This window comes from Falco biarmicus, chromosome 12 (genome assembly GCF_023638135.1).
Source record: "Falco biarmicus isolate bFalBia1 chromosome 12, bFalBia1.pri, whole genome shotgun sequence".
Classification (NCBI taxonomy): Eukaryota; Metazoa; Chordata; class Aves; order Falconiformes; family Falconidae; genus Falco; species Falco biarmicus.
The window spans coordinates 33,174,274-33,194,736 of record NC_079299.1 but is presented as its reverse complement, the minus strand read 5'-3'; the positions used below and the strand labels follow the sequence as shown (position 1 = coordinate 33,194,736).

Here is a 20,463-nt window from a genome sequence, read left to right as displayed (position 1 = left end):
CTTACTTGGGTAAATATGGCTTTTAAAAGGACTAAGTTAACAGGCACCAAGACACACTTTCTTCTCCTTTTTAAACTATCATCAGTATAGACTAGGGCTCAGCAAGTAAGTGTATTGGTAGTACAGGATAGCTAACTTGCTGCTCAGCCTCTCGAATTTTTAAGTGAGAGAACAAATACACTTTCATGTAGATCTCACAGAAAAACGTCTGGATCTTACAACTTTTCAGCCATTGAAATATGAAATTAAGAAGATACATTTAAATGGGAAACTAGTTTTCAACATCTACTTTTGGAAATAAAATTTAATTAAACAACGTTATAAATGACTAGCAGTCAGAGCTCCTTGTAATTATCAAACAAAATCACCGGAACAAACTTCTACACAACAAAGCGCCATTAAGTTTTCATAAATACTACATGCAGGATGCAAAATGAATGATGAGTCATAATCAGCAACGGTGACCCATTTGTTGGTCTTTTGCATGTAAAAATTCTCAAGAGGAAATAAAGCATCACAGCCAGGAAAGCAAGAAATGGCATTTTAGGCTATCCTTCAGAGTCGGCCAACACATGAATCATTACTGCTGTTAAAAACAGTATGCTTGAGAGATGAAGTAAGACTTTTTTTTATTTTTGACAACAAAGTGCTTCAGAAATTATACACAACACTCAGAATAGAGTCTTTTTGAAAATGGAACATTCCTTTCTCCATGGCAGAAGATGGAAGTCATGAAAAGTTCATAGACTTAGGGAACTAGACCTCAGGTCACACAGACAGACTGGCCTTCCTTCACATCTTTACCATAGCACAGGCCCCTCAAATAGTATTTGGCATTTCTGAAAGTTTACTTAGAATATAAATATAAATTGGGCACATCCCCTCTACGTTCTTGTATTTTGTTTCAGCATTACTCCCACAGCTCCCTCCCCAGGACACTGTGGCAGCAGGGACCAAAGGAGCGGGCAGCTGGTGACCAGAGGTCTGGCTCCCCATCCATGGGCAGGAGAAACGCGGTTGGGATGAAGGATCCAACTGGCTAAAAATGAGGCCATGATTCACATTTGGGCTTTACCTGTTAGAGACCACGTTTCTGCCAATCAGATTGCAGGATCCACAGACAAAGAATTATCATTATCCATCTAAATATTAAAGTACTAGCAGCCCACCACTTCACAAGAATATTTCTGACACTGATCTTTACTTAACTTGGCACAGGGCAGAAAGGAGCTTCTAACCTAAATTATAAATACCTCAAGTGACTACAAGAGCAGTGGCACTCTGCATGCAGAGTTTGGTCTGTATGCAGGCACACATTAGACCCATCACACACCACATGCCCAAAGCCCTCAAGAAAAGGCTCCATTAAACACAACCCTAAGACAAACTGGCAATAAAAAAACCATCTGGATTCAAGTAACAGAATACACTGCAGGGAGGAACCTTCAAACATCTTCACATTTGTTATGGAAAACCAGACAAACACACATGTATTTCATTTCCATTGTTTAAGTTTTGTAAGAATTATAGTAGATTGTTAAAGTAAAACCAACTTCCTTTTACAGGCCACACTAAAAAGATACCTTCAGCTTGTCTTTGGATATAAACTCTCATTTATTTCAAAACACTAACTTTTGAGAACCAATTGCATCAAACATCAAAAAAAAGCCAATCATCAAGTACCACTTCTGTAGCAGGATGTTTTATTAGATGTTTTTTAAGATCTGGTAATACCACTAGTGAAAATGCACATCTTGGTGTATTTCAGATGTTACAGTCAAATTCTTTATTGTAAAACAAAAATTACATTTAGAAAAAATATACCTCTACTTCACTAAATGTCTGATGCATACTTAAACACCAGGCATGCCATACTCACGTATTATGAATGAATGTTTCTGAAAGCGATCCGATGAGATACAAAGACATTTTCCTTAGTTGCCAAAAGGAACAATAACTATTTCCCAAGAGCTTCAGCAATGTTCTTGGACTAATTGCACAGTTCACACATCCCAACTGATTCCGGATCAAAACAAATAGCCACCACTTTTTAGTTGTTTAAAACACAACAGTGCAATGAAGGAAGCTGGGTTTTACTACACCCTCTCTGCAAGATGTGAAGCACGTTAACCATTCTTTGGGAAAGGCCAGTGGTAAAATGGCATGCAGTAAAGGCATCATCTTCAATGTTACACAATTCCACCTAAACTTAAACACGAAGTTGACTACCAGAGAGTGAACTATGATAAAGTACAAGCTGATAAGGTGGCAAAACTACATAAAAGACCCATTTTGAAAAGGAACTTATAACAACTTTTGCATCCAAGCATTAATGAACTCTAGGTTATGCCCAGAGAAAACCTGGAAAACAAATGCTGTTACAGAGTACAACCACCAGAAGGAAAAACAAACTTAAACTCTGAAATTGTACGAAGCTGGGAGGGTTGAGGAAGGAAAGAACACAGTTGGTTTTCTCTTATAAAGAAGCAGAATCAAACACCCTGGTCAGGTGACTGAAGCAAAACAATTCAACAGTTGAAAGAAATAGTAAAAGGACAGAAGTTCCTATCTGAGGAAAGCTTCCATATCCCAAAAATCTTTTCATGTAGCAAAAATCAAAACACTTAAGTCACTTCCCATGCAGTTCTTTTCAGCATCTCAGAACCAGAGGAAAAAAAAAAAAACCAACGTGGATGCACTTTGAAAAAATGAAAAGATGTGATTAATCACTACAAAACAGCAAACAGAAGTCATTTTTAGAGGCAAATTAGATTGCTAGCATCACAGCTATCTACTGAAGAAATTAAAGTTTTGCAGCAGATTAGAATGAATATAAATAACGTAAATTCGGAGTCCACATTTGCTCCTGCAATGCAAAAATAAGTTATCACTATTAAAAGTCTACACTATTAAATAAAAACTTCCAAATGTTACAGGTTAGTTCAAAGTCACAGCTAGAATGCTTTTTAACTAGTAATATTCACATGTGTGCGTGACAGTCCCCAGACTAAGATGGTATTACAGCACACCATAATGCTGCTTAAGTCATGAACAAGCTCTGGCTGTTGTCCTTTCAACTTGGCTTTCCAAGAATATTTTCTACACCCTCCCAACCCCTCATCTTCTAAAAAACCCACATATTGCTATTCCTATAAAACAAATGATAGTTTCTTCCACTCCAGCCTAGACTTTTAGCAATATTGCTCTGAATCCAAACTGGCTATTGACATCTTGTTTCTAGTTTCACAGTACACTAATAAGAAATATTTTAAGAAACCCCACAGTGCGAAATAATATTGCTTTTTCAGAAAACACATAGATCTATTTAATGCTTAGTGCTTTGCTGCATCTATATGGTAATCCATTATAGCACACTTGAAATAGAAATTAGGTATTACTACTGATCAACACATCAGGGTATCTGTCAGTTCTTTTAACTGATTATCCATAGTTCTTTTTCTTCTGGACTTCCTGCATGACTAGGAATAATGTTAAGTTTAAATCTTAGTTTACACATGATGCTGCTTTTTGAAAGATATCTCTCTCTTTTATCAAAGTAAAATAAAATACCAACATTTGTATTTCAACAGATTCACTCTGACTTAACCAATTCTGAAATTTCTTTTAAGTAGTCTTTTATTTTTGCTAACTTGGTTGAATCATACAATGATTGGTATCTTTGTGCCTATTAAGGTGTCCTGCCTACCCTGCTGTAGAACGCAGAGAAAGCTAAGGCTGTTATTAAATCTTACACTGAAGATCCCTACAGCCTGAATGTTTTCCAGCTCAACTTACACAAAAGTGAAATGATAAGCATTGCTGTTCTGCCTTCCAGAACTATAAGCAGCTGTTCTGTAACGTGCCATGCAGAGTCTCTTATTAAACAACAAGTAAAAATGTGTTCTTGCTGGTTGAACATACTCTCAGAGGCAATGTCAGTGACAAGTTCAGCATAACGTTCATTCCAGGAGAATGCATTCTGAGGAAAAAAAATAGCTTTTTCAATACAACCTGTACATAATAAGGAGTTTCTATTAGTCATTGGCAGGTGGATTTACTTTAAGCCAAGTCAAATGTAGAATAGCTCTCCTATGTCTCTATGTTCAAGTACTGTCTGGTGGTATCTCCAAACAGTGGTGAAGAGTTTCAGCATTCAACTACTAAAATCTGCAGTAATTTATAAATTTTCCACCAGCTACTATTTACCAATTTAGGTGAAGCCAGAAGCCCTATGAAGTTAGCATGCCTGCAGCAATTCAATCTAAATAAAGGGATCCTCCATTTATCACAGTAATAAATTATTTACAATTATTCGCTGTAGGAAAACATCTGCCCAAAACATGAGATACTTATTCTTGCCCTAGGCATAATATTAAACAGTAATATCTCTGAAGTCAAACATATGAGACATAGGTAGAATTTACAACAGAATGCTGTAACAATACCATCTTTTTTTTTTTTTTTTTTAAAGAGCAATAATAGATGAACCAATCAGAATTATGGCAGAACAAACCGGTTCAAAAAGTAATTTTCTATGTGTAGGAAAAAAGGGCTATACGCAATTTTGTTGTTATAAACAAATAAGCCCTTGTTACTCTATCGAGCCTGAGAATCACCAACCAAGTCTGTGTGACAGACTCGAGGTTAAACAGTGGAACTGGTAATCACGGTAGGCAGAGGGAACCAACTGAAAAGCTGTAACAGAACCTATAACCTGAATTCAAAGCTGCAACTCTTAATAGTAATTTGATTTCAAGTGTAAGATAACCTGCAGATGGGGAAATTAAGCCACTGAGCTGTACAGACATAGGGAAAATGCAAATAGTAACAAGAAAGTTAAATAAAGGGGAAAAGTTAAATAAAAGGGATAACCCCAGGAAATGAGAAACCAGGACCTGTGGCAATAAGAACTCCACAATAACTTGACTTGATTATTCCTTGTAAAGAATTTCATAAGTACTTTTCACATTGGCCAGCTGCAATACACAATTTATTCTGCAGAATTCAATTTTACTCAGTTTTATTCAAAATGTAGCAAGTAATTAGGAGCAACATCCTAAGATAAGCAAACCACCCTAAGAAAATGCTACAGGTATAAGAGATCATTCTTTTGCACATTCATAAAAAATAGCAACACAGTACTAAAATCTTCTAAAAGAGTTACAAATCCAAAAGTACTGAAAAGTTTCACTGATGTAGGCTTTTATGAAATTGAAAATGACCTGCAAAAAATCACCACTGGCTTTTGAGATTTATTTTAAGCTGCTTAACCAATATTGCTAATTCACACAGTAGTCTACATGAAGTAGACCTACAACATGGTGAAAGAATTAGATATTTAAAATATGCACAGCAATCTTAATCCAGAATGAACCAAAGTTATTCTTTCTAAAATCTGTATTTATGTGCATTATTAGGCAGTACAAAAGAAGAAGTGTATATTCCTAAGCTGTGTCTGTGCATAGAGCTATCTGGTCATCCACTACCATAGCAGGTGTTCCTCTGACAGATGCGGTGTATTTACCATGTATGGTTTGTAATCTACTTTTCAAAAGGATTCCTAACAGACTATAGCCAATTATAAACCTATACTGAATTATCATTAGCATTTGCAGAACAAGTAACTTGCACACATCTGCAATAATAAATTCAGGTTATACAGCTGCTTCTGTAATCGTTACATTCACATTCTGATAGCAGACCAATCCACATTTCCATGGATTTGTACCACATCTTAATCTTCTGAGTATGTGGCCATTTGTAGTTTATATTTAGATGTGCTTCTAAGGACAACAATACTGTATTAAAACCAGAAGCTACTGCTACAACATAAAGAGCTCAAAGTATGGTCAGGCAAGTTCTAACAGTTTATTGATTATCATTCTCTGGAAAAACACTTAAGTGTTATTACAAAAGCCAAAGCAGACCATGAATTTGAGTGTGTATAATACAAACACTGCAGAGGCTATTAGCGCATTTATATTCTATTTTACATCCACTTAATATTTAAATCCACCTGCTGTGTACATACTCAGAATACTCCAGAGCTAGGAATGATACATTAACATTTTGCTGCTGAACTTCTAAGGAAGGTCAAAACAGACAGCTTGCTCTGTTCCCATTTATAACCACACCTAGCCTCTCCTCATTTCAGCAGGCCAGAGAATACGGGGGAAGGCTAGGCTTGACAGATAAAAGGGTTTAGGAGCATAATCACAGCAAGGCCAGTGTGAGTTACATTAGGTATCTTTCCAGAGTTATAATTCTGCAAATTCTTTAGAAAAAGGTTTGAAAATTGTGCTTACTCTGTGTCCAAACCCAGGGACTCACACCGCCCGCATTTTCACCAAGTTCAAGAACCATAAATTCTACACAAAACAGGGATTTACAGAAATTAAGAGATTACAGCATAAACAAACCTTTTTGTACAAGCTATATGAAAAACACAGTATGCTCTTATAAATAAGGACCTGTGAAACACAAGGGCACTTTATGGTATATTAATGTTCACTGGTTAAAAAAAATAAACAAGCAGACAAACCCATACTGAGAAGCTTTCAGCATATGTATCTTCTCAGGGAGGCGGGAGTACCTAACCCACCTTCTTAGCTATCTACAAAACTGCAGCGAACCTGAACAATATCTGAAACACTTCTAGCAACAATAGCGGCTACTGTAAGTGACTTTGGGAAGCTTTACACATTAGAAGGAGTATCTGAAAAATTCTATTAATACAGTATTTCATACAGTGAATGTGTTAAATCAATGTAATGAATTTTATGACTGCATCAGCATAAGAGATGTGGCTGGTTTTAACTTCTAATAAAGCATAATTATAGAGCATGGAAAGAAATTGATCTAAGTATTATATCAAAACTGTCAGTCTGCTCTTATTTCATTGCAGAGGCAAAAAAAAAAGTGGTGTCAGAAAAATCAGTACCTGATGCTGCAAGACAAAAATACAATATTATAAAAAAAACCCAAAACTTTCACAGTCAGGTGATGGCATAATACTTTTACAGGATGTAGAAAACTTACATAAAGTAAAGCACCTTTTGTGACTTCTGTAACAGTGCTCGGCAGACAGCTATAACAAACAATGCCCTCAAATCCAGAGAATAGTGATATAAGAAACATTAACATGTTCTGAAAATACACTGCAGATCTAGAGGCAACTAAGCCTTACCAGACAAAAAGCAAATTTGTTTTTCACATTATTTTTGCCTCTTAGCTGAAACAGGGAGAAAATAATATAGGTAATTACAGTTGCTGTATCATTTCATTAGTACCTATTTGCAAAAAGACAAGGCCAAAGCACTTTGGAGAATATAAAACTACACGCAAGAACTTTGCAATATTAATTGTAAAAAAGCACTTTACAAAATTAACTGTTAACCTTTCATGTTACTCCCTTTTGATTAATATTTCTTCTTTGATCAATACATTGTTTCATGTTGTTGAGTGGCCAAGCCATGCAGCCAATTTATTGAAGTCTTAATCCTACACATTATAACTGAGTCAACTTAGTTTTCAGAGGATTGAAATAAAATGGACAAGGCATTTGTTACTTTTGCTTAATATACACACTAGATGTCACTCAAGAACAGCAGCAAAATACCCACCAAACTGTACCAGAAAAGGCAGAAGTCAATTCCTTTCATAAATAATTTTATTGATTTTTTAAACTGTTAACCCTCAGCACCTGGATTCAGGATTTGTTATGTTAAGTAATTACCTATTTAGCTAATTAGAAGAAAACTCCAGGAAACCTCTGGCTCATGCTGACATCAGATTAAATATGGCAGGCTTAACAATCAATTAGTTTTGTTTCCTATGGCTTACAATATGAATCTTTAATTATTTAGCATTTACATTTTTTCTTGCCCTGTGTTCAGGCTGATGCATTCTTGATTTGTGTTAAAAGCCCCTCTAAAAAGCTGTTTTCCTACAATGCATTGTTATCAAGTGTTAGTTATAAATGGATTGCAAACTTACTTCCAGTTGATAAACACCATGAAGGGGATTGCACCAAATTCCACACAAATTTGGTGAATTAAACAACTTCTTCTTCCTCAAAACTGTCGGTGACTAGGCTATAATATAATTCTCCTCAATTGGGACCCAAAGCAGCACTTTGTTCATATATAAATATGTATCTTTTTCTTCTTCGTATAGTATGTTCTCCTGATGTTTTTAAGCAGTATTAAAGGAGTGGTTACTAGCCACCCGTTTTCAAGACACAGGAATGCATATTTATTCACTCTAACCGGGTGAGTAAGCATTAGCTATTTTCCATTCAATGACAGCCACAGAAATTTAATTACTTATTCAAGACCACAGAGTAAGTGTATTAATGAGCTCCCATTAAATTGCACAGCCTTGCTCAGTAAATGTGGTGGTACCTTCTTCACGGGGGGTGGGGAGGGAGGAGAATGAGGAAGAATCTCTCCTTCCCCAAATACAGTCCTAGCAGATATACAAGCTCATGTTCTTTGACACTGCCTCATGCAAAATCCTAAAGCAGACTCTTTTACCAATACCATAAGTAGCAAAAAAGCACAATTGGATTTTCAGATTTCAGCCTGAAAATGAATCTTGAGGTTAATGGAATGCGGGACCGGGGGGAGGGGGTGGGGAGAACCTGAAAAGGGAGATGAACTTGATAGAAAGCAGAAGATGAGACAAAAATCCAGGATTTCCTGTAATAATTTTCATGCTCATTTTTCACATTACAAGCACGTTAGGCTAAACAGCATCATTCTTATTGTAGTATAAATATTATTCTAGCGACAAACTACACATTAATGCAAAAAAAAGCCATATATGTCTGAAAGTTTTGAGTTGGGATGGTGGGTTTTTTCCATTTTTAAAGGGAGGAATAAGAGTTGAGAACATTTAACCTTTGCTTTAGCTTCAATTTCTAGAGTTCCATTGAAAGTCTGGGGGTTTTTTTCTACCACTCCTACCGAAAAATAAGCCAAAATATAAACAAAGATAACATTTATATGATACAATGCTCAACTAAAAAGAGAAATCAACAGAAGATGTGTGTGTGTACCCTTAAAGAAATCAGGCTAATTGTTTACCTAATGAATTATTAAAAACCCACAACTAAAGGCACCACTGATGTCTTGACTTCAGAGACAAGTAGAGTTAAGACTTCAGGTATGCACTATACAATTTTTTTATATGTTAGGCTTTCATCTGGTCCAGTGATATTTTCTCACATATAAATATGTTTAGGTAATAACTAATTAAAGAGGTCCCTTGGAAAATGATCTATCACAGTCTTTTCTTCTTTAAATTAAAGACATCCCAATTTGATTATGCAGAAGTTAACCAGCTAACATTTCCTCTCTAGACACTGCAAATGCTACGACCATCACTGCTGGGAAAGATATGCTTCTGGAAGTAAAAGATGCTCCACTGAATTTAGAAAAAAAAAAAAGTTAACATTTCACAGACTCAGATCAAACTGATATGCAGTAGTTGACAACTCTTATCCTTTTATTTTCCTTGTGCTGCAAGACCAAATACTGTAATCATATTAGATGCCTTCATCTCAAAGGAGTACAGCCCAAATTCCTGCTGTGACACATTCAAAATAAACATAACACTGAACTTCATACTGACAAGGCACAGGGAAAAAGTACTGCTGTTTTGAACTAGCCCTCCATAAAATACAGAAGAACTTACTTAATCTAAAAAAGAAAAAAAAAAAAAAAAAAAAAAAGACTACTTTGAAAGCTTTATCCCAACAGAAGCTATGCAACTACTGATCACTTGCTACCAAATTCTCCAGGAAAAACCCAAGGCATTTTCAAAGAGCTGATCCTCGGTTCCTTAGGACAGATCATATTACTGTATGACTTTCAAGTAATTTTAATAAAATCTCTTAACTTGGGATATTCACTCAAGCAACATTCCCGTTGCATAATACAATTTTTATCGTTGTTTTATCTACTTAATGCACATCCTATTTATTTTCTGCTTTTTACCTTGTATAGTCATGGACACCTACTGTCATATGATTTCACCCCTCACTGTAAGGTGTAAGTAAGCATATAATGACGAGATTTAAAATAAAATAAAAAAGTTTCATTATATGGAAAACTTACTTCAAAAAGAAAGAGAATGGAGTCCAGCTCCTCCCTTTGTGATTTATTCCCTGCAAGACAGAAAACAATATTGTTTGCTATAAGTATACGGTATAAGACAGACAGCAAAATTATGCTGCTGTTTCTCAACTGAAGTCAAAGATGTTGCACTTGGTTTATTTTTCTTCATCTTTATCTAATATCAAAAGAGCAAGATGTTTCCAAACTTCATTGCCTCTCAATAATGAATAAGGGACAACAAGAGCGCCAGATCCACAAAGCATTGTTACTGGGCTCGTCTCCAAGCAAACAGCTATTCCTACCAACATATCTTCAACACAGAGGTTTTTTTCTGTGGATCTCTGACAACGTTTCACCTGAACAGACATGTGCTTAATTGTAGGATGAAGGCCTTCAGTACTTCAAAACCAGATGAGAGGATATGTATATAAATGCACAATACCCGATTTCTGTGCTGAAATGACACTCAGCCATAAAAACGTATCTAGAATTCTTTTCAGTTACTTATGAAATTTCAGAGAGCAGTATTTCACTCATCTCTTCTGATACCAAAAAATTAAAATTATTAATACTAACACTGTACTGCATGAAACTATTAATGCAAATACAGATAACTGTGGACTATATAATCATTAGATAAGCTCTAATGGAATAATTTTGAGAACAGAATTTAGGGAAAACTGACTCAATTGCTGGCAAAACTCTAAAACTTACCTTTTTGTTTCAAGCTATTTTCCAGTATTACAAAGTTTTCATAGAATATAAAATAAATTTGAGAATAATTGTTCTCAAAAAATTGCTTCAGGTCACTTCCATCCACAATATCTGAAAAGAACAGTTATTACACAGTATTAGAAAGCTGATGATTGTTGTTTTCATGCAAATTGAGTATTACAGAATGAAACAAATGCAATATAGAACAATTTTAGTGACTTCATTAAATATTCTATACTAAATTGTTATTCCATCCTTGCAAGTAAATAGGCCAATCTCCATTTTCACTTAATTTATGAAAGTCTGCAGTGTGACTTAGGTTCATTTTTTTTTCCATTAAAAAAAAAGAAAAGAGAAAAGGTGGGGTGTGTCTTAGCTATCTAAACAAATGGCTTCTATACCATCAAAACAAGCAGATACTGTTAGGAAACAAGCACAACAGCAAAGATTTCTGTATGTAAATTGCAAATCCAGTTCTTAAATTTATCTGAAAAGCAGATCAATTCAGAAAGCAGCAGATTTCCAATTAATTTTAAAAAATAATGTAAATTCAAGCGTGCATCACTTTCCTAAGCCTTAACTTAGTTTAAAATTTGAAATAAGTTTATTTCTTAAGAAAAATAATAATCTAATATTTTCTAAACCTGGTACTTGCAAAACACACTTTAACTTCACCTGTTTCTTCTTTATTGTAACTGATTTGGTCAAGAAAAGTGAGATGATTCCACCCAAAATTAATAGGATAAAGGGCAAGAATTACTGACAACACATCTTCTCATTGAAGTTTCACCTCTCAAGAAACATTTTCATTAATCAAGACAAAGCTGATTACAACAAGACGACCCAATATATCACACAGCTTACAGCAGAAAGAATTACTTTAGACTTAGACAATAGATGGGGGTGTTTTTGCAAAAAAATGGTACCTTTTCCAGTAGTAAGGCTTAGTTTGGTTGCTTGTGCTATGGAAACAATTACTGCATGGAAAGTCTTTTACATAATATTTGTTTCCTACCAACTACTGGTCTTGAATTTGCAAGCTAAGTGCAATTATTCCTCTCTATGAATGCGTTCTGTTAAATACAACTCTAGGAGAAAACAAGGCTTTCATTTACAAGGATTTCATATGAAGGAATGAGGTCATTAAAATCTAAACAAAAAGGAAACTTTCCCTTTAAATTGTGTAAAGAGGAGAAAGGAACTGCCCAATCAAAAAAGTAAATTCTCCTTTTCTATAAATGTGGCATTTCAACAGTGACTCATCTATTATTCTGATGTAGGCATGCATTCTTGGAGCTACATCCTTTTCCTATTGAACTATTTTCTTCCTTCTATCCCTTCACAAGATACATAGGAAAGCAATTTCTAATCTTAAAAGAGGCCAACAACAATACACCCATTTACAACCCTAAGAGCAGATACTCATTCAGAAACTAAGATTTTCTTGCAACTCTGCATGCAAGTTGTCATACTGATACCATTGCACAATTTAAAAATAATAATAATCCAAAATATTATGAATAAGTCAAACACCCAGTAATTCCATTGATCAGTCAGAGCCAGAGCTTTCTTGGGCATTTCACTACCAATTCCTTATTTTTTGCATACATTAAGTAAACACCATTTCTCTACTCCTCCACGGTGCTCGTGTTCATGATGACAAGCAGTGGAAAGCAGCACTAACCATGAATGCTTCCCCCTGCTCCTCTGGGCACAGGAAAGGTGGCGATGTCTTTGCCAGTTCAACTAACCCCTTGCTGGTAGGAGGACCAGCTAAGCTGGTGACACCAGCTCTTCTTGTGGCCTCTCTCTCTTCCACATCACATCAGACTGCAGGGAACAGGCAGCACTATGGCAAGTCCCACACGCTCCTTCCTTCATTGCTCTCTCAACTTTGGCTCTCGCTACAACCTATCTTCTCTCACCCATTTCACCCAAAAATGATCACCAATGAGACCACAAAAAGAAAGACTGCTTCTCAAAGAGGATTTACTAGAAGTTGGCAGGAAGCCTAAGACAGTAACTTGGATCACTACTACACATATATTTAACCTGCAGCAGCATAAGGCTCATTCTTCTGTTTTTCAAATGGAAAATATTAGTGAAAGTTTCATGCACTATTTATCATTTAAGACAGTAAGACAAAATACTGACTTTTGGTAAGTCATGTTGCCTGAAGAAGTATTTATAAGCATTCAAGGAAATTAAACAGCAAGGTTGGGACTGAATTGCAGGTAGTAGGTTATATTTTTGTATTTACACATAAATAGCTCTCATTACTACTGTTGAATTCAAAAGTCCAAGTGCTAAAATCTAAGGCAAGTTGGCAAACCTTATCAGCCATCAGCTACATAGTGGCTTTCCAGAAACACGTATAACTACTCCATTCCCCAAACAAGGACAGGTGATCTCCTGTTAAAGACTGCTGTTTAACACTTCACAGCTTTTACAGCAACATACAGGAAATAGCACGACATTCATGAGAGTATACATGACCTTTCTTCCACATAAAATATGAAACAGTTGGCTCAATAGGTAACTGCAATTCACCCTGACTTACCTTACTAATGTTAAAAATTTACGGAAATAAACTACTCTGGTACCATTTAATAAGAATCTGCCAAACTCTCATTCTCTTCCTTGTATAAAAAAAAACCTAGAGGGGACAATTATCATGCTCTTAGCACAACAGCTTCCCTTTTATTTTCCTGTTAACTACCAAACGTTATTGCAGTCTAAGTAGTTGGAAATCTTCCCTTTATTTCATGAACTTCCAAAGTCACTTGGCTTTAGTTACTTATACAAAGTCTTCTCAATCCTGAGGGTTGTTTTTTTTTTTCATCTCGAGTACTTCAATTGAAGGAGATGAAGAGACAACTTTGCAGTCATACCCTGGTTAATGATAAACTTCTGTTACTAGCCTCACCCCTGAAACTACATAAAATTTTTACTTACCTTCAAAAGAAGGCATGTTGGCATAGAAACATACCCTTACTAAAAAAACCCAAACTTAGAACAATTTCTAAAAAATTTTCATACCTCAAATTTCACACGAAACCTAAGGAACAATAGCTGTTCTAAATTCAGCAAGAATTTGGGAACCATTTAGTTTTGAATGTCTCTAAATGAAAATTTCTGCTAAGTTGGTATTTATCTAGCTGTACAGAACTGTGCAAACCAAGACAGTGCCACAGCTAAAAAACTCCACTACTCTCCTTCATTATCTCATTTTTGATTGAGTTATATTAAAAACATGGGTTTTATTAATATATATTTTCTAAAGAAAAAGATTAAGGATTGCACTTGGTAGCCTAACAAATTTCATATTTAACCTAAACTGAAGTCTGTGTGTAGCCATATCTGGTCTTCTCTCAACAGAGAAAAGGATAAAAACAATGAACATAAGCAGCACCCCACATCTGCTAGCAGTAGTACTCCCAACACACATGAAAGCACAAAGTGTTGCCGTTTTCCAGTTCAGGAGTTAAGTAAGAGTTTCTTCAATGACAGGGTTGAAATACATGTAAAGTACTGTTAACTCTGAAGACAGACCAGCTTTTACTCATGCACCCATGAGCAAGGGGCCACAGCACAGGCTCTGAGGGGCACGTTATTAATTCAAAACTCTAAGCACTAAAATCTAAGGCAAGCTGGCAAACACTATCAGCCATGCAACCCAGTCTTTTGAAACACACAATTTAGTCCATCAGTAGGCTCAAAATCAAGTGTGAGCACATACCTAGTCTTAACCCATCCAGCAAACCAAGTTCAGGATCAACACAATCCACAAAGCTGTGAAACAATTTGGGTTTGACAACTGCACCAAATCAGTGCTGCTTCCATAACAAGGTTATCATTTTAAGATTATTCAGTATTAAAAAACCCTGAAAATCCAGCCCCTTAATTCAACTTATTTGTTGTCACCTTCTTGTAGGCAGCTCACAGCATATTCAGTAGCAGCTATGGGTAAGCTCCAATTTTTTTCTTATTTTTTAAACGAAACGGGAATGGCCAAGTTAAATCATCACCAGAGACTGTTCACAGGGACCACGTTATTTCCAGCTTTAAACAAAGTTCTCATGCACATCACACTCTGAAATTAGCAAGAACACCACCACCATGAAGAAAAGGCTCATCACCTTCATGAAACAGAAATACTTCAATCCGTTTCACGCATGAGCAAAGACTGACGTCACCTAGATTACCGCAGAATCACAGCCGACAGTAGCTGTGGTTCCTATTGGATCATTGTTCACATAGATACTGTGTCATGACAGAGCAATTCTTGAAGCCAGAAGAAAAATGTAAGGGAAATTCAATCTTTCTTTTCAAATACAATTGAAATGTTTAGTTTGACATCCTTGCACAGCTTTATTGTAAGAGATGCTTCAATTAAAAAAAAAAAAAAAGAAAATTACTATTTTTACCCAAGAACAGCCACAGAAACAAAGCTTCAAAAAGCAGAGACACATTTTTATGCTAAAAAAAGTCCCACAAGAAACTACTTCGGGAAGCAATGTAGCAGGCTTCACTTAGGGCCAATCCAGTGTGAAAAAGCCAAACCAGCACTGTTTGTAAGACCGTTATTTTTCAAGTCTATCCTAAAAAAAGACCACACTATTGACAATTCCACAGTTCCTACTGACTTTAGCAAAGTTCTGAATGTTAGTACATCTTTAAAGCAATAAAAAAATAAAGGAAATTTTCTGGTCGTTTAACTAACACCAGTGAACATCCACTTTAAAATAATCTTGTTGTTATGCCGGTTAGTGTTTTGTGTTGTTATGCAGGTAGACTACCCACAGAAGCAGGAACTCGGATCCTAAAGGACTTATTTATTCCTTTCCCTCATCCCTCCCCTATTACATTCTTTTCTCTGACTTTTATCCTGCAGCATCAGTAGGATCTCAGAAGATTAACTGTCCTTTTGTCTACAATTTAATACCTGTGAATTTAAACTAACAGAGGAAGAAAAGATGACACCTCCTAAGGAAACATAAGAACAGGAGCAGTTGTTTCAGGAACATGGGCCACTACGGCCTGAGTGAAACGGGGACAGGGAGTGAAATGACTGGGGTGGAAGGAACACTAAGACACATGCCTTCCTACCCTTGAACAGCACAAGTAGTGCCACATTTGAGGTAAAACAGCGGGGGGGGGGGGTGGGGGGGGGGGTGGGGGGGGGTGGAGAAACATCCAACTATTTTTGAGCATTTATACCAAAGTTTTCCTTAAATACAGTAGAGGTTTTACCATGTGTTGCTTCATCTTCTGTGCTGAATAATACCACAAAACATATACTGGCAACAATATCTATGAAGATACTATCTTCAAAAAGCCACTCTCATATTATCTAAAATGTTTACATTCATGTTCTCTAAAGTGGACATCTCAGGAACGTAACCAGAGCCTGCTTTGATGTAGTCCCTGCAATAAACCACATCCACTAGAAAACAGCCAGCTGTCACATCACAGCACTTCAGCTAATAAGCCACTAATACGCTACCTGGCCCTCTGGCACCGATAACAATTTCCACTTAAAACCAATGTTCAACCATAAGTTCAATCAAAAAATCAGGCCACTATCCCCAAATGTAACACACACTTGGAAGAAAAACTACTTCCTGTGAAGTGATGGGTGTATTCCCACCCCCTTGCCAAGTGGGTAATAAGTACCTTTACACAAAACCACCAGACAACACTACCTTCTGCACCATCTGCTTTGGAACATAAATTAATTTCGTCACACTAATAGGCATATTTTTCCCTTTGTTCCACCCGTCAGGTCTGTCACAGGAGCCTGACAACCTCCTCTGTACTGCACAGTCGCACAAAAACATAACACTCCCGTAAGATGGGTATAACCGAGAGCCATAGCAAGTTCAGGACTTCATCTTTAACTAGTCATGTCTTGGTTTCAGCCATGTCTTTCTGAGAGACCATAAGGGGAACATTAACAAAAAGTTGCTGTATTTCTTATTTCTTCAAATCTGCTTTTTTTAGCGAAGCTAGTGGGAAAGGAAGAAATGTAAGGTCTGAGAGCTCACAGTACATTCTGTTAGAGCAGTATTTCTCAGGGTGGTTTCACAAAACATTCTAAACCTCATCTCATAAACAAAGAATTCCCCAAAACTTTTTACAATGACACTTGATGTTATTTTAACATTGTTTGCACAGCACACGAGTGATAAGACATACACAGTTAAAAGGCATATCATAATGCAGGTAAGGTATCTCCTCCCATCTTTCTATATACATGCCCTTAGGCCCTTAGGTATCTAGATACATAGTACGATTAAAAAAAAAAAAACCCACACACAAAAAATCCCCACCACCAAACAAAAAACCCAAAACAAACCACAAAAACAACCAAACAAAATATTTATACACCTCCAGCACAAGAAATGTACACATCTGGTCCCCAGAGAGAGACTGACACAAAACTGACCACTGACTGCTAACTATTAAAAATTTTTATATGCAGAATAGGAGGAATTTATACCCAGAGCAGTCATATACCCTTTACTCACAGCTAACGCCAAAGCAAAGCTTCAATACTGTTCACGAAACCCACGATGGATGCAGGTGCTGAGGGACTCTAACATGTGAGCCTCTTGTCTCCCACCACCACGCACAAGTGGTCAGAACTGCTCTACTTTTGAGTCCAGGTTATGAAGCTGAAATCTCTATCTATGGATTGGGCATGTTGAACATGCCTATCATTGCTCAAAAGATGAGCAAGTTCTGGCCACTTCTAGAGCATGGCCTAAGACCACTTAGTCCAGCATTTTGTCCACTAATCAATTACCCACAAAAATCTCTTCTTGAGATTAGCTACTTAAATGAAGTAGAACACAGGCAAACAATGTCTTTAAATCTGTGATGATTACCCACACCTGTAAGAAACGCATCCCCCAAAAATCAGCAAGACTCCCATAACAAGCTAAATCATCACAAACTTACTCATTCATCTCCACATTCTCATGAAGTACAGCTTTCTCAAAGGGACCATCCCAAGGGGAGACTAATCACTACTCTTCTCCCTCAGGATCATTCCCACCGTCAACATCACAAAAGTTCCTCGCTTTGTTACAGTACATTCAAAACTTCTTTTGTATATATTGTGCTATCAGTGGAATATCACAGGAAAAAGCTTTTAATCTCAAGCTCAATCTTGAGCACCACCACTGAGCCTGCGCTCCAAACCACAGCGAGGTTCCTTAGTGCAAGCCTTGCAGCGTCGTGCCAGGCTGAGGACTGAAGGGGAGCACTTTTGCTCTGCAAGGCCTGAGCTACCCCCTGGGCAGTGACTCTGGCTCTGTGCACCCCTCACACCACACAGGGCAAGCATGGTGGGGGCTGAAGGAGAACTGCATGAACACCAACTGACCTGCCTCTCCTCAGTGGAAGACATATCAGCCAATTTCTGCTCTCTCAATGAGCTACTAACCTCAGGCCCTCCCCTCCAGCCACTTCTCACAGCTCCTAACGCAGCACCTATGAAGCTCCTAACACAACGCCTTTGAAGCTCCTACATACCTGCCAAACTTGACTGAAATGGTAGATTAGAGTACACAAAAAATACAAATCAGATCCTTTTTTCCTTGTTTCTCAGGAGGACAATCCAAAACAAGATAAACAAATACTAACACTGATTCTCCTGAACTGGGACAGAGCACAAAAGCTCTTAAAAAAGCCTTTTCCTGCTGCAGTTTGCTGAGCAATGGAGCACACAAGGCCACCCAAAACCTTGCAAACCATAGCTCACAGCCAAAATACATTAACTGGTTTCAGTGTTCAGAATAAAAAGACCAGGGTCAAGGCTTCAACTGTAAGGTGACATTACAGAGAGGTACAACCTTGCCACAGACATGGGAAGGGCACCACAAAATACTATTACATGACCTCCTGCAAAGTTTTTTTTTTAAAAAAAAAACCAACACTGAACTAAAATTAAAAACCCCAAAAATTAACGTTGTTGACAAAAGCAGAGTTTCTACATATTGATCTTTCAAAGAACCCTGTAGGAAACACATCTACGTACTATTTTGTACCCAAATGTACTATTTTGAACCCAAACAACACCACTGCATCACAAATATTTTGGCACTGAGCAACACAAGTTTCCCCAAGCCAGAAGCAGCAAAACACCCAACTGCCTCTAAGAGCTCCTCTAACTTTTCAAAGGACACACACTGCTACCTTTCAACAGCTATAACCAGGAGAGCTTATTACAGAGCTCCCCAGAACTGCAAAAGGAGCTTGAAGAAAACTGAGGAAACGTAAGGCAGAACAAGGTGCCTTCAGCAAGGGTTGCCCCCGAAGAGTTTTAATCACCCAGCGTTACTCTTTCTTGAGGACAGCGCTGACCCGGCAACCCAGCCAGCGCTATGGATCGGTCCGAGGCGCGCCAGAGGGCGAGTAGCGAAGCGCGCCCAGCCAGCCGCCCGCGACACCGCCGGCAACCCTCCCTGAGGGGAAGCGGCGGCTGCCCCCGCGCCCCGGGCCGCTGCCCTGCCCGGGACCGCCTCGGCCGCCAGCACGGCGGGCGGTGGCTGCCGGCGGGCAGACACGGGGCGAGGAGCCCTGAGGGAGAAGCAGGGGGCGGGGGTCCGCGCCCCGCCCCTGCCCCACCCTCTCCCCTCACGGCGCGGCGGGAAACGGGTCCGCACCCCGCCGGCCGCCCCCCACTCACCCAGCAGCGCCCGGAGATGCTTGAGGCGGGTGAGTACGTCCCGCTTGGGGTCCAGTGCCTTCTGGGTGGATTTCCTGACATCGGCGTGGCCCTTCCTGGAGAACATCCCGGCGCGGGGCGGGCGGCGGGGGGCGCCGGCAGCTGAGGGGAACGGGCTCCCTTGGGGGCTGCGGCGGGTGCGGGCCGCGCAGCGGCTGTTGTCCGCGGGAGGGGCTGAGGGCCCGGCGGCCGGGCAGGTGCGGGGAGCGGGCGCCCACAGCCCTGCCCGCTACGGCTGCGCCGCCCGGGGCCAGCGGGGAGGGAGGGAGGGAGGGGGGAAGATGGGAGCGTCCCCACCGGGCGACCGAGCTCGTCGCCCGCCGCCTCACGGGTGGGCGTGCCAGCGCGAAACCGGCCGGCCCCGCCGCCAGCTGACCGCCCCCCGCGCGGGCTGCGCGCTGCGCAGGCGTGCCGCCGCCGGGCGGGAAGACTACGGCCCCCGGCGTGCCCCGCGGCGGGCGGCTCCGCGCGGGCCGCACCGGGAGTGGGTGGTGCTGCGGCCGGCGGGGCCCGTCGCCCATGGCGTCACGCCGGCGTTGTCCTGACGTCATCTCCCAGGGCGTCCCCGATGAGGCGACCGTGCGGCGGCCCTGTCGGTGCTGCGTAGGGGCGGGAAGAGCCCGAGCCCCGCGGGCACTTCGTCGGCTGCGGGCCCCGCCGGGCTAGGCCGCGGCCCTCCAGCGCCCGGCACGCCCGCCCCAGCGCTGAGGCCGCCCCCGCGCGGTACCCGCTGCGGCCGGTCGGGCCGCCCGGGGTGGCGGTGCTGAGGCCGCGGGGCGTGGCAGGCCCAGCTGGCGGGCCGGGGGCGGCCGGGGCCCGGCGAGGCGCAGTGGCAGCGGGAGAGCGGCGCCGGTGCCGTAGGCAGGGCGGTGTGGACGGGCGCGCTGCTGGGAGTTG

At 39.7% G+C, this 20,463-nt stretch overlaps 1 protein-coding gene and 1 long non-coding RNA gene across 4 annotated transcripts in view; one reads left to right on the top strand and one right to left on the bottom strand.

Moving 5' to 3' along the window:
* The window catches only part of RALGAPA2 (Ral GTPase activating protein catalytic subunit alpha 2), a 136,162-nt gene extending 116,237 nt beyond the window's left edge, over positions 1–19,925 (bottom strand). For 2 of the 3 annotated variants that reach the window (XM_056357457.1, XM_056357459.1), the window contains exons 1-3: positions 19,528–19,925; positions 10,833–10,943; positions 10,119–10,168 (exon numbers count right to left, since the gene is read on the bottom strand). In XM_056357457.1, the coding sequence (XP_056213432.1) occupies positions 10,119–10,168; positions 10,833–10,943; positions 19,528–19,633 (267 nt within the window). In that variant the 5' untranslated portion in view covers positions 19,634–19,925. The remainder of the gene's footprint in view (positions 1–10,118; positions 10,169–10,832; positions 10,944–19,527) is intronic. The other variant, XM_056357458.1, reaches the window with a different exon arrangement.
* LOC130157617 (uncharacterized) overlaps positions 19,185–20,463 on the top strand; it is a 90,922-nt gene continuing 89,643 nt past the window's right edge. The window contains exon 1 of the long non-coding RNA XR_008824950.1: positions 19,185–19,556. This is a non-coding gene — a long non-coding RNA (uncharacterized LOC130157617). The remainder of the gene's footprint in view (positions 19,557–20,463) is intronic.